At 45.0% G+C, this 13,249-nt stretch overlaps 1 protein-coding gene across 1 annotated transcript; it reads left to right on the top strand.

Moving 5' to 3' along the window:
- The first annotated feature begins 40 nt into the window (after nt 1–40).
- fam136a (family with sequence similarity 136 member A) lies at nt 41–10,941 on the top strand. Its single transcript, XM_060909718.1, has 3 exons — nt 41–563; nt 1,800–1,940; nt 10,556–10,941. The coding sequence occupies exons 1-3, from the start codon at nt 477–479 to the stop codon at nt 10,742–10,744; spliced, it is 417 nt and encodes a 138-aa protein (XP_060765701.1). The 5' UTR covers nt 41–476; the 3' UTR covers nt 10,745–10,941.
- The last annotated feature ends 2,308 nt before the right edge of the window (nt 10,942–13,249 follow it).

The following is a 13,249-nucleotide window of genomic DNA, read 5'->3' as shown; positions in this document are numbered from 1 at the left end:
TTTTTTTCTGTAAAAATGGCGTGTTTTTTTAATTTCTATTTATTTTAGTAGTATTTATTTAGTTTCTACTTATAAAATAAATATCACAGACCATATACAGACTATGTAAGTGTTTTCGATATTCCAATCCAGTTGGAGGCGGAAACGCACCAAACATGAACAGAAGACGACGAAGAAGAAGAGAAAGGGCGGAAGTAATGTGTTCATAAATCCGGAAGCGGCATGGTCGTTCATGCTTTTGCTTTCTAAGAGGTGACCTTAGAGAGTCATTATCAATAATAATAATAATTTAAAAAAACTTTTAAAAACTATTTTATTTAACGATATTTTATGTGACGCAGGGAATGCTGTATTGTGTTAGTTATTATGTGTTTCGCTCTTCTGACTTGTTCAGTTTAGCTACACTTTAGGACTGGTTAGTTTTATTGACAGATCTTACATTATTCAGTAATTTATCTAGTGGTAAATAAGGAATAATGGCGGAGGCGCAGCAAGCCCGAGTGCAGCATGCAGTGGAGGAGATGGTACAGAGCCTGGAGCGGGATCACATCCGGAAGATGCAGGTAACATCACTCACCTGGTGGGAGGATAATATACTGAGCTACTGTTCATGCTGTGATCCAGTAGAAAAAACATGATGATGATGATCATCATCATTTTTACACTATGCATGCTCTCAACATATGATGAATGATCAGATCCAGATTTTACACCTGGCCTTTATTAGAGGTCAATGCAAAAGTTTCTACACCTTTGGAGCAATATAAGGAGCTGTTACGTTTCATAGCAGAAATGTCAAATAATGCATGTTGAAGAAAACTACAAAGTCATCGTTGTCACTGCCGAACCTGAGCCGGGCTTGAGGTGAACCATGTTTGGTCGACTTGGCCAGAATTGCAGCAGTATGGTGGCCAATTCCTTTCTTCACACTCATGGGCAATTTAGAGCCACCAGTTAACCTAACTGCATGTCTTTGAACTGTGGAGGAAACCAGAGCACCCGGAGGAAACCCACGCGGACACGGGTAGAACATGCAAACTCCGCACAGAAAGGCCCCCTTCAGCCACTGGGTTTGAACCCAGAACCTTCTTGCTGTGAGGCGACAGCGCTAACCACTGCACTACTGTGCCGCCCCTTATAAAGTGATATCCATTCAAAAATTTGCATCATCTTTACTGTACGTGATGTAAATATCAGGACAAAACCGCCTCCTTATCTGGAGATTAAGACTCCTGGTAAAAAATGTTAAACAGTTTTTCACTCCTTTGATTTTTTTTTTTCTTAGATAAATAAAATGACACACTCATTCCTTTTCCCCATCCACCAGAAAGCCTATGTATGCATTCATCTTTCATATGTATGTAATATCCAAGCATGCTCACTTTATTTATCGAGTGGAAATTTCCAGCGTACTTCCAAAACTTTTGCCAGAACTTCCAAAACGATCCATTCTAACCGAGTTGTAATGCTGTCTGATCAGAGTTGAGCTGTTGAACATTAAAGGTTTTGCTCAAGGGCATGACAGCAGCTCTCTCTCTCTCTCTGAATGATCAGTTGTCACTGAATCAGCTAATTTCATTACAGCAGGTGTAATGTTCCAAAAGATTAATTTAAAGTGCTACCAGTATTTCTTTGTCCTGTTATCTAACTGAATCTGGTTGCAAAAATGGGGTTTCATGCAGTAGTTGCACCTTACATACAGATACAACTAACATATTCTCAGTTTTATGACCTGGATGATAAGAATAATAATATTAATCTGAATGTATTATGTAACCTGTTTTAAATGTGACTTTCAGGGCCGGATGTTCCGGTGCAGTGCAGAATGCTGTGAGCGCACGACAGACTCTATGAGTCAGGTTCATGAGTGTATAGAGCGCTGCCACACACCTCTGGCTAAAGCACAGGGACTGGTCACTAATGAGCTGGAAAAGTTTCAGGTAGGTGCACAACAATGCATCACCAAAGCAGTTGTCTCTCAGGAACGCTGGCATGAAGTGAAAATTATTTAGTTCAGTAACATCTTAATTTAGTCGTGGAGTCCTGGGATGGACCAAATGGAAAAGGTAGATATGGTGGTTTGAGCTGTGTGGTGGTCAAGAGTACCTAAAGATGTCTAACTGAGAATACAAAACCCTGTTCAGGTATTATGGGTAACTAATTGAAATCATTTACAACCCCGATTCCAAAAAAGTTGGGACAAAGTACAAATTGTAAATAAAAACGGAATGCAATAATTTACAAGTCTCAAAAACTGATATTGTATTCACAATAGAACATAGACAACATATCAAATGTCGAAAGTGAGACATTTTGAAATTTCATGCCAAATATTGGCTCATTTGAAATTTCATGACAGCAACACATCTCAAAAAAGTTGGGACGGGGCAATAAGAGGCTGGAAAAGTTAAAGGTACAAAAAAGGAACAGCTGGAGGACCAAATTGCAACTCATTAGGTCAATTGGCAATAGGTCATTAACATGACTGGGTATAAAAAGAGCATCTTGGAGTGGCAGCGGCTCTCAGAAGTAAAGATGGGAAGAGGATCACCAATCCCCCTAATTCTGTGCTGACGAATAGTGGAGCAATATCAGAAAGGAGTTCGACAGTGTAAAATTGCAAAGAGTTTGAACATATCATCATCTACAGTGCATAATATCATCAAAAGATTCAGAGAATCTGGAAGAATCTCTGTGCGTAAGGGTCAAGGCCGGAAAACCATACTGGGTGCCCGTGATCTTCGGGCCCTTAGACGGCACTGCATCACATACAAGCATGCTTCTGTATTGGAAATCACAAAATGGGCTCAGGAATATTTCCAGAGAACATTATCTGTGAACACAATTCACCGTGTCATCCGCCGTTGCCAGCTAAAACTCTATAGTTCAAAGAAGAAGCCGTATCTAAACATGATCCTGTTAGGACTAGGACTGTTTTGGCCTCTAGAGGCCGCTGTTATTTCCTTTTCATGTCGTGTTTATTTTGGCCTCTAGAGGCCGCCACTGTTCCTGTGTTTTGTGTTTGTGTTAATTGCCTAATTATCTTCACCTGTGTCCTTAATTAGTTTGTCTATTTATACCCCTGAGTTCAGTCCTCTTGTCACGGAGTCTTTGTGCTGTTATGTTTATCTCCAGTTTCCTTTGTACTGTGTTTTTTGATCTTCTTAGCTTTTGTATTTTTGCACTTTGCTTTTCTTTTGGATTATACTCTTTGGTTTTTTTTTGTCTTTTGTTTTGCCCTGTATATAGTGTATATAGTTTAAATAAACCTTTTGATTCTTTTTCTACTTCCGCCTCACGCCTCTGCATTTGAGTCATCCCCCTGGTGGCCTAGTGGGGGTTTGCTGGATTATCACACCAACGAACCAGGTTCGAATCCCAGCAAAACCCTAACAGAAAGACTCCGTCATGACCGACTCAGCAGAGGCTGCTTCAACTGTCTACCCGGCCAACCTTCAGGGAATTATGGCAGCTTTGACACGCTTCGGAGCGACCATGGACGCTCATGGACGTACGCTCACCAGCCAACGTGAGGCCCTCGCTCGCCACGAGGAACTGCTTCAGCAAATTGGGAAAACCCTGGCACAGCTGACATCTCTGCCTGCATCTCCTGCTCCTGATCCAGTTCCTGCTCCTGATCCAGCTCCCACTCCTGCTCCAGTGCCTCCTGCAATGCTGCCTTCTTCACCTCGCGAACCCAGCCTTCCTGCACCACAGAGGTATGATGGCAAGCACAGTGAGTGCCGAGAGTTCCTTACCCAGTGTCAACTCACCTTTGAGCTTCAGCCTACCACCTACACTACGGATCGCCGCAAGATTGCCTTTGTGATCACCTTATTAGCTGGTAAGGCGCGAGCCTGGGCTACTGCTATCTGGCAAAGACAGGGACCTGAGTGCTTTGATTTCCAGCTGTTTTCTGAAGAGATGCTTCGGGTCTTCGATCAGGCAGACATCAGTACCGACGCAGCCCGAAAGCTCATGTCCATCCGGCAAGGAGGAAGCGTCGCAGATTACGCCATCTCGTTCCGAACACTCGCAGCAGTAAGTGGATGGAACGAGACTGCCCTGGTGTCAGCCTTCCACCATGGTCTGTCTGACCCCATCAAGGACGGTCTGGCCTCTATTGGATGCCCAAGTGACCTCGAAACCCTCATCTCACATGCTATTCGTCTGGACAACAGGATGAGAGAACGCCACCAAGCCTTGAGCCCCCCCAGCCTCCCTACCTCTACCTGGAGACCGTCTACCTCCTTCAGTGACTGTCCAGAACCCATGCAAGTGGGTCGTACTCGCCTCTCCGCATCTGAGAGGGAGCGCAGAAGGAGGGACAAGTGCTGCATCTACTGTGGCAAGCCTGGTCACTTCCGAGCATCATGTCCCGAACTCTTGGGAAAAGGACCGCCCCGTCCAGCCGAGGGAGGGTTGTGACGGGGCCTACCCTCTCTCCCGGACTCCCTGGCCAAGGAATCTACATCCCGGTCTCCATCTCCTGGGGTGAGTCTGTCCACTCTTGTCAAGCTTTGATAGACTCAGGGGCGGCTGGGAACTTTATGGATATTCACTTCGCCCAAAGCATCAATATTCCGACTGCACCTCTTGAAGTCCCACTGTCTGTGTCTGCCCTCGATGGCCAAGCGTTAGGTGATGGAAGAGTCACCCAAGTTACGTCTCCAGTTTTCCTCCAGTCTCAAGGTCACAAGGAAGAAATATCCCTGCACCTGATTCCTTCACCTGAGTTCCCAGTTATTCTAGGCCTTCCTTGGCTTACTCGCCACAACCCTCGCATAGACTGGGTAACAAGCCAGGTTGTGGAATGGGGCCCTGCATGCCATGCCTCTTGTCTGCTCTCTAGCTCTCCTGTGTCTCCTGCCGAGCCCCCTGATCTCACCGAGTTATCTCAAGTTCCCACAGAGTACTGGGATCTCAAGGAGGTATTCAGCAAGAGCAGGGCCGCCGTTCTTCCTCCGCACCGGGCCTACGACTGTGCCATCGACTTGCTCCCTGGGACTACCCCTCCTCGTGGCAGACTGTTTTCACTCTCTCAGCCAGAACGCAAGGCCATGGAGGAATACCTCAAAGATGCCCTGGTCTCTGGGTTTATTCGACCCTCCACTTCACCTGCTGGAGCCGGCTTCTTCTTTGTCGGCAAGAAGGATGGGGGGCTCCGACCATGTATTGATTACAGGGGCCTGAATAAGATCACTGTGCGCAACCGATATCCCCTTCCGCTGATGTCCACAGCTTTCGACCTGCTCCAAGGCGCCACCGTCTTCACCAAGTTGGACCTACGGAACGCATACCACCTCATCCGTATCCGACAGGGAGACGAGTGGAAGACTGCCTTTAACACCCCGTCTGGGCACTACGAATACCAGGTGATGCCCTTCGGACTCACCAACGCACCAGCTGTTTTTCAGGCCCTAATCAACGACGTCTTAAGGGACATGATTAACCTATACGTTTTTGTCTACCTCGACGACATCCTTATCTTTTCCAAGACCGTGCAGGAGCACCGCCACCATGTCCGCCAGGTTCTCCAGAGGCTGCTACAGAACAATCTGTTCGCCAAGGCCCAGAAATGCGAATTTCATGTTCCCGAGGTCTCCTTTCTGGGATTTATTGTACGGACAGGCCAACTCCAAATGGACCCTGCCAAGACCCTGGCCGTCCGGGATTGGCCTACTCCCAAGTCCGTTAAGGAGGTTCAGCGGTTCTTAGGATTCGCTAACTTCTACCGCAAGTTCATCAGGAACTTCAGTTCTGTGGCAGCACCCATGTCAGACCTCACCAAAGGGACAGGTGGATCTTATGGCTGGTCTCCTCAGGCAGAAAAGGCGTTCAAAGACCTCAAGGACCGCTTCTGCACGGCACCCATTCTGGTTCTCCCGGACACCTCCCAACCATTCATCGTGGAGGTGGACGCCTCGGACAGTGGTGTCGGCGCGGTGCTCTCTCAACGTTCGGAAGGAAAGCTGCACCCCTGCGCTTACTTCTCCCACCGCCTGAGTCCTGCTGAGTCCCGGTACGATGTGGGGGATCGAGAACTGCTAGCGGTCAAACTGGCCCTTGAGGAGTGGAGGCACTGGCTGGAGGGAGCACAACATCCATTCCTGGTTTGGACTGACCACAAGAACCTGGAGTACCTCCAGCAAGCCAAGAGACTGAACCCTCGACAGGCTAGGTGGGCCCTGTTTTTCAGTCGGTTTGACTTCACCCTCTCATACCGCCCCGGCTCCAAGAACACCAAACCTGACGCACTGTCCAGACTGTTCTCTGCCACTAACAGGGAGAATGAAGTCGGGCCTATTATCCCTGTGTCCCGGATTGTGGCCCCTGTCCGCTGGGGTATTGAGGAGGCTGTCCGACGAGCCCAACGCCAGGACCCCGGTCCTGGGACGGGGCCACCAGGCCTCTTGTACGTCCCACATCAAGCCCGGGCCAAGGTTCTCCAGTGGGGTCACTCTTCCCCTCTCACCGCCCACCCGGGAGCTCGGAGGACCCTGGACTTCCTGAAAAGACGCTTCTGGTGGCCTAACATGGAGAAGGAAGTAAGGTCATTTGTCCTGTCCTGTGAGGTTTGCACCAGAACCAAGAACCCACGACAGCGTCCCCAGGGTCTCCTGCATCCTCTGACCATTCCCCGGCGTCCCTGGTCCCACGTGGCAGTCGACTTTATCACGGGTCTCCCTGAGTCACAAGGTAACACGGTCATTTTGGTCTTAGTTGACAGATTCTCCAAGGCCTGCCGCTTCATACCACTGTGCAAACTCCCCTCTGCTCTTGAAACTGCGAAACTTTTGTTTAATCATGTCTTCCGAGTCTTTGGTCTTCCACAGGACATCGTCTCAGACCGAGGGCCCCAGTTCTCCTCCCGAGTGTGGCACGGGTTCTGCAAGGTCATCGGAGCCACTGCCAGCCTCTCCTCTGGGTTTCACCCACAGTCCAATGGTCAGACGGAGAGGCTCAACCAGGACCTGGAAACCACCCTGCGAGGCCTGGCTATGGATAACCCGACATCGTGGAGCACCTGGCTGCCATGGGCGGAGTACGCCCACAACACCCTGCAGTCATCGGCCACCAAGCTGTCGCCATTCCAGTGCCAATTCGGGTTCCAGCCACCTCTGTTCCCGGACCAGGAGGAGGACGCGGGGGTGCCCTCGGTCAACCAATATGTGAGACGGTGTCGCAAGACCTGGAGCAAGGTCAGGAAGACCCTCATACAGACCTCCAGAACCAACCAGACTCAGGCCAACCGCCATAGAAGACCTGCACACGCTTTCCGCCCTGGGCAGCGTGTTTGGCTGTCCACTAAGGACCTTCCACTGCGGGTGGAGAACCGCAAGCTTGCTCCTCGCTACATTGGCCCCTTCAAGGTGGTGCGCAGGGTGAACCCTGTCTCCTACCGGCTCCAGTTGCCCCGGACTCTGAGGATCAACCCCACTTTCCATGTTTCCCTGTTACGGCCCGTACTGACGTCTACGTATGCCCCTGCCCCTAGGAACCCCCCACCCCCCCGCATCTTCCAGGGGCAGACTGTGTTCACTGTGAATCGCCTGCTTGACTCCCGCCGGGTCCGCGGCGGGTTGCAATATCTGGTGGACTGGGAGGGCTATGGTCCTGAGGAGCGCTGCTGGGTTCCTGCTCGGGATGTCCTTGATAAAGAACTATGTCGGGACTTCCATTCGGCCCATCCGGATCGCCCTGGGAACGTCAGGAGACGCTCCTAGAGGGGGGGGTCCTGTTAGGACTAGGACTGTTTTGGCCTCTAGAGGCCGCTGTTATTTCCTTTTCATGTCGTGTTTATTTTGGCCTCTAGAGGCCGCCACTGTTCCTGTGTTTTGTGTTTGTGTTAATTGCCTAATTATCTTCACCTGTGTCCTTAATTAGTTTGTCTATTTATACCCCTGAGTTCAGTCCTCTTGTCACGGAGTCTTTGTGCTGTTATGTTTATCTCCAGTTTCCTTTGTACTGTGTTTTTTGATCTTCTTAGCTTTTGTATTTTTGCACTTTGCTTTTCTTTTGGATTATACTCTTTGGTTTTTTTTTGTCTTTTGTTTTGCCCTGTATATAGTGTATATAGTTTAAATAAACCTTTTGATTCTTTTTCTACTTCCGCCTCACGCCTCTGCATTTGAGTCATCCCCCTGGTGGCCTAGTGGGGGTTTGCTGGATTATCACACCAACGAACCAGGTTCGAATCCCAGCAAAACCCTAACAGATCCAGAAGCGCAGACGTCTTCTCTGGGCCAAGGCTCATTTAAAATGGACTGTGGCAAAGTGGAAAACTGTTCTGTGGTCAGAGGAATCAAAATGTGAAGTTCTTTATGGAAATCAGGGACGCCGTGTCATTCGGACTAAAGAGGAGAAGGATGACCCAAGTTATCAGTGCTCAGTTCAGAAGCCTGCATCTCTGATGGTATGGGGTTGCATTAGTGCATGTGGCATGGGCAGCTTGCACATCTGGAAAGACACCATCAATGCTGAAAGGTATATCCAGGTTCTAGAGCAACATATGCTCCTATCCAGACGACGTCTCTTTCAGGGAAGACCTTGCATTTTCCAACATGACAATGCCAAACCACATACTGCATCAATTACAGCATCATGGCTGCGTAGAAGAAGGGTCCGGGTACTGAACTGGCCAGCCTGCAGTCCAGATCTTTCACCCATAGAAAACATTTGGCGCATCATAAAACGGAAGATACGACAAAAAAGACCTAAGACAGTTGAGCAACTAGAATCCTACATTAGACAAGAATGGGTTAACATTCCTATCCCTAAACTTGAGCAACTTGTCTCCTCAGTCCCCAGACGTTTACAGACTGTTGTAAAGAGAAAAGGGGATGTCTCACAGTGGTAAACATGGCCTTGTCCCAACTTTTTTGAGATGTGTTGTTGTCATAAATTTAAAATCACCTAATTTTTCTCTTTAAATTATATATTTTCTCAGTTTAAACATTTGATATGTCATCTATGTTCTATTCTGAATAAAATTTGGAATTTTGAAACTTCCACATCATTGCATTCCGTTTTTATTTACAATTTGTACTTTGTCTCAACTTTTTTGGAATCGGGGTTGTATTTGAATGAAAATGATGTGTTGCTGGATAACCAGCCAACAGAAGACTTCATATGTAGGGGACACTAATCGTGGTAAATCAGCTGATATGAGCTAATTGCAGATAAACACAGATATTGATCTATAAAGGCTGATAAATAACAATTACTAAACATACGGAGAGACAGATGGATCCTTCAACCATGTTATGAGTGTTGTCATTGTGTAACTGTCCACTAGAGGGCAAACTGCAACTCTACCTGTCCCAACAATCAGCTGACCCAAGCAGAACTGTGCAGAGTAGATCTGATGTTTAAAAAAAAAGTTTTTTTTTTTTTGCATTTTTACGCATATAACATTTATTTCACAAAACTTTATTGTTGTACTTTTGTTCAAAATACTATTTGTGACAAAACAGGTTTATTTTTAAACTGCATTACATGTTCTCTTGGTAATCACTCTTAAATAACTACACAACAAATGTTAGGGAAAATCTTTACTTATGTGATGTGTTACTGAAAAAAAAAGAATATGTAACAGTTATTCCACAAAATCGAGTCATACATGAGCTGATAACGCAGAGTCGGCTATAAGCCATGTACGACAACATTGAGTGGAATAACCATTTTATTCTATCCACGTTCACTGGATTTTGAGAAGCAGAGCATTTTTATTTTTTTGCAAATTCGATCAATAAAAAGTTATACAAAACGTCTGACAAAATAGTTAATTTCCGCTTAGAATGTAAACAAACCAGCGAAATGACAGGAGCAATTTGTGGAAAAATGCGATAATAATAATTCTTGAAAAATAAAAAAAGATACGTTCTTACCATCAAATACTTTTATTCTGTATTTTGTTGCTGGTTTTTTTTGTATTTTTTTGGGTTTTGTTTTTGAGTAGAATTTTTATTTCGTCCTCGGTCGATTCAGCAACACCCTCCGTCATTTTGTTTTTCTCTACTCACAGTATATGAGCTGATATTCTAGTAGTAGAGTAGCCAATCGCAGTGCATGATTGCTCATATCCAGTGAATGTGAATAGAATAATGCCTGATATATAATTATTGGATTTTTACATATTCAAATATTGAAATTGGTCTTAAAAATTTGTATATTGGTCAGGCTCTAATTTATAAATGCAGTTTGTGGTGATCCTCGGCTCAGTACAGTGTCGCAGCGTAGACAGGTTTATTAGTTTATAGCACAAAATTACCACATTTCATCCAAAATCAATTTCCACTTCGAACAAATCAGCAACACGCATCGATGCATTTCTGATAGAAGACACACAATTTGTGACAAGGGTTTGTTGTTGTGGGTTTTTTTTTAAACCAGCTAGCACATGTCCCTCATGTAAAAACTTTCCCATACATCTGTAAGTGTTCAGTTAAAAATTGTACACAAATACAAGGTAAATATATAATATTTTAAAATACAGCATCACGAACACATTGTATGTTTGGTAATTACATAAGCATTTAATATTGACTTTCAGGATCGTCTCTCACGCTGCACTATGCACTGCAATGATAAAGCCAAAGACCTGTTCGACTCGGGGGCGAAGGAGCCTGCGGTGCGCGCTCTCATGGAGAAGTGTGTGGGCAGCTGTGTGGACGATCACCTCAACCTGCTGCCCAGTATGACACGCCGCCTGAAGGAGAACCTCGAGTCTATACCACAGTGAGCAGTCGGCTTTTAAACCCCGTCAGTGACGAATACGCAAAGGAGAATACAATGACAGAAAGCTGGAGCTTCACGGTGGTGGAATCGTTCATCACCGTTATTGTACTGTGACCTCAGAATTAGCGTGGTGTGATCCGTGTTTGCCTCAACTGCCTGTTTTTGTACAGAAAATAAAACAATTACAGTGAAATTAAACAATCTGGTTGTTTGAATCTGTAATGTGAATGACCAAAAGTGTTAGTGTTTGTCTCTTGCACAGAATTAATCAAACTTGATCCAGACAAATTTATTCATCAGTCGTCTACGTAAAAAATGTGAATGACAATCCAGTTAGTTGGAAAAATATTTTTGTTCCTATGTTTGCTACATAAGTGTGTTTTTGATAATTACAAACTTGAGTTGAAAACCAAACTAAAAGTCTGTCAAGCCACTAAAATGCCAACACTCTTGTATGGGTCAGAAACGTGGACTACGTACCAATATCAAGTAAAACAACTTGAGAAATTTCACCAAAGATGCCTACGGTCCATCATGAATGTCCAGTCCGTATCTTTATAACGGAGTCTTGGCTTTCCAATTGGTTTTGTCCCATCTTTAATTGGGAGTAAAACACAGCTTTGGGTATCCTAGTATCCTCCATTCTAACTAAGTGACCTACCCAACGCAACTGTGCTTTAATGATCTGACATTCCACGCTGGAGACACCACAGCGCTTGAGAACTTCAACATTTGAAACCTTGTCATGCCATTTAATACCACAAATAGCACCTGTCTAGACGCTAGTGCCGTGTATATACCTGCAGCACTTGCAGCAAAGTTTGCCGTTCCAGGATAGGATTGCTTTCCCACGAGAGGACTCGTCACTAGATGTCGCAGGGTACTCATGCATTGCCTGAACGTGAGATTCCATCATCATCATCATCATCATGAACGTCCAGGTTTTTTATGTGATTGTGTTCCCAATGCTGCAGTTCTTGACGGAGCCTCTGTAAGTCAGTGAGTTGTCATTTATAGAATCCATTCTGAATCGAAAGATCTTAGTTTTGGTATTACCCAGGGATCAGTACTCGGATCCAAACTATTTACTGTGTACCTCACTATGTACACTCAGTGACATAGCTCGTAAACATGCTGTCCACTTCCATGTCTATGCTCATGATTGTCAACTGTACATCGCATTCTTGAGAGTGAACACCTCCATGATTAAAACCAAGATGGAACATTTTGCTTGTTGAGATTAGACAGTCGATGGTGCTAAACATGTTGAAATTCAGCGATGATAAAACCGAGATCATTGGTGCTCGTCGCAATTCCATCGACTTGTCACCAGTAAGGATCGGTAATAAGGTGATTCCTGTTTCCAAATCTGTTCGTATTCTTGGTGTAGATCTTGACAATAACATGACTCTTAAAAGTCGTGTTTGGAGAGTTGCTTACCAGAGTGTCCACTAAAGCCCCTCACCAGGGTACGGAAGATGTCTGTACATTTCATTTTACAATGTGGCAAATATGAGCACATAACACCTGTCATGAAACAACTCTACTGGTTGCCTATACATCATCGGATCCAGTACAAAGTCCAAGGCTCTGAATGGCCTTTCTCCACCGTACCTTGAAGAACTTATAATGAAGAGGCCCGTAATGAGAACTAGAGCAGACAACAACAATGATTTGGTGGTTCCTAGTATCAAGAGAAGTTCATTTGGTGGAAGAACGCTAGCCTACGCAGGTCCCAAGTTATGGAATACCTTGCCAAGGGAACTTAAGTCATGTGTAAACATTAACAATTTCAAGAAACAATCGAAAACCTTTTTATTGAAATTAGCTTATACTTCTTAGATTCTGACGTTTATTGGAAATGAATTTTTTAATTTATTTTTGTTCTGTAGTGATTTTAGACTTGTATAATTATTTGTTTGCATTTTTCAAATTGTAAAGCGCTATAGAGTGTACACATATAGTGCTATATAAATGTAATAAATTATTATTAGCTCATCCGGCCAACAGGTGATGAGTTTATGCCATCATGTGTTGTCCGGCGTGGTCCACGTTTCACGAAGATCGGTTCTTCTCTCTGTTTTTCACTGATTTTTATTCTTTTTGGCAGGAAGGTAGGTCTGTCTGCAGTGCATTTAACTTCTACACAAATTTGCATAATTGCAATTAATAATGAAGATATGGAGTAATTAAGCCTTAACAAGCAGTTTCCACACAAATCGCTTCTTCTCCCTCAATTCTTCACTGATTTCAATTCTTTCTGGCATGAAGGTAGGGGGACCTAGGGTGCATAGAACTTCTACCCAGATTTGCTTAATTACAATTATTAATGAAGTTATGGACTAATTCAGCCTTCATGAGCAGTTTGTGTCTTCTCTGTTGATTCCTTGCCATTTTGGATTCTTTCTGGCAAATAGGTTGGTATTCCTAGAATGGATATAGCTTCTATATATATCTTGCAAAATTTATTGCGCAAGGTGGCCCACTTTAGATTGTTCCTTCTGGACTA

The sequence above is a fragment of the Neoarius graeffei genome, chromosome 25, assembly GCF_027579695.1.
Source record: "Neoarius graeffei isolate fNeoGra1 chromosome 25, fNeoGra1.pri, whole genome shotgun sequence".
NCBI lineage: Eukaryota > Metazoa > Chordata > Actinopteri > Siluriformes > Ariidae > Neoarius > Neoarius graeffei.
The sequence above is the reverse complement of the archived record's forward strand: the minus strand, read 5'-3'. Positions and strand labels throughout refer to the sequence as shown.

Bases quoted from the DNA above. Each gene is read 5' to 3' on its own strand.
- fam136a (XM_060909718.1), top strand. From the start codon at position 477: ATGGCGGAGGCGCAGCAAGCCCGAGTGCAGCATGCAGTGGAGGAGATG. The intron at 564-1,799 runs GTAACATCACTC...TGTGACTTTCAG, and splicing joins ATCACATCCGGAAGATGCAG to GGCCGGATGTTCCGGTGCAG. The intron at 1,941-10,555 runs GTAGGTGCACAA...ATTGACTTTCAG, and splicing joins ATGAGCTGGAAAAGTTTCAG to GATCGTCTCTCACGCTGCAC.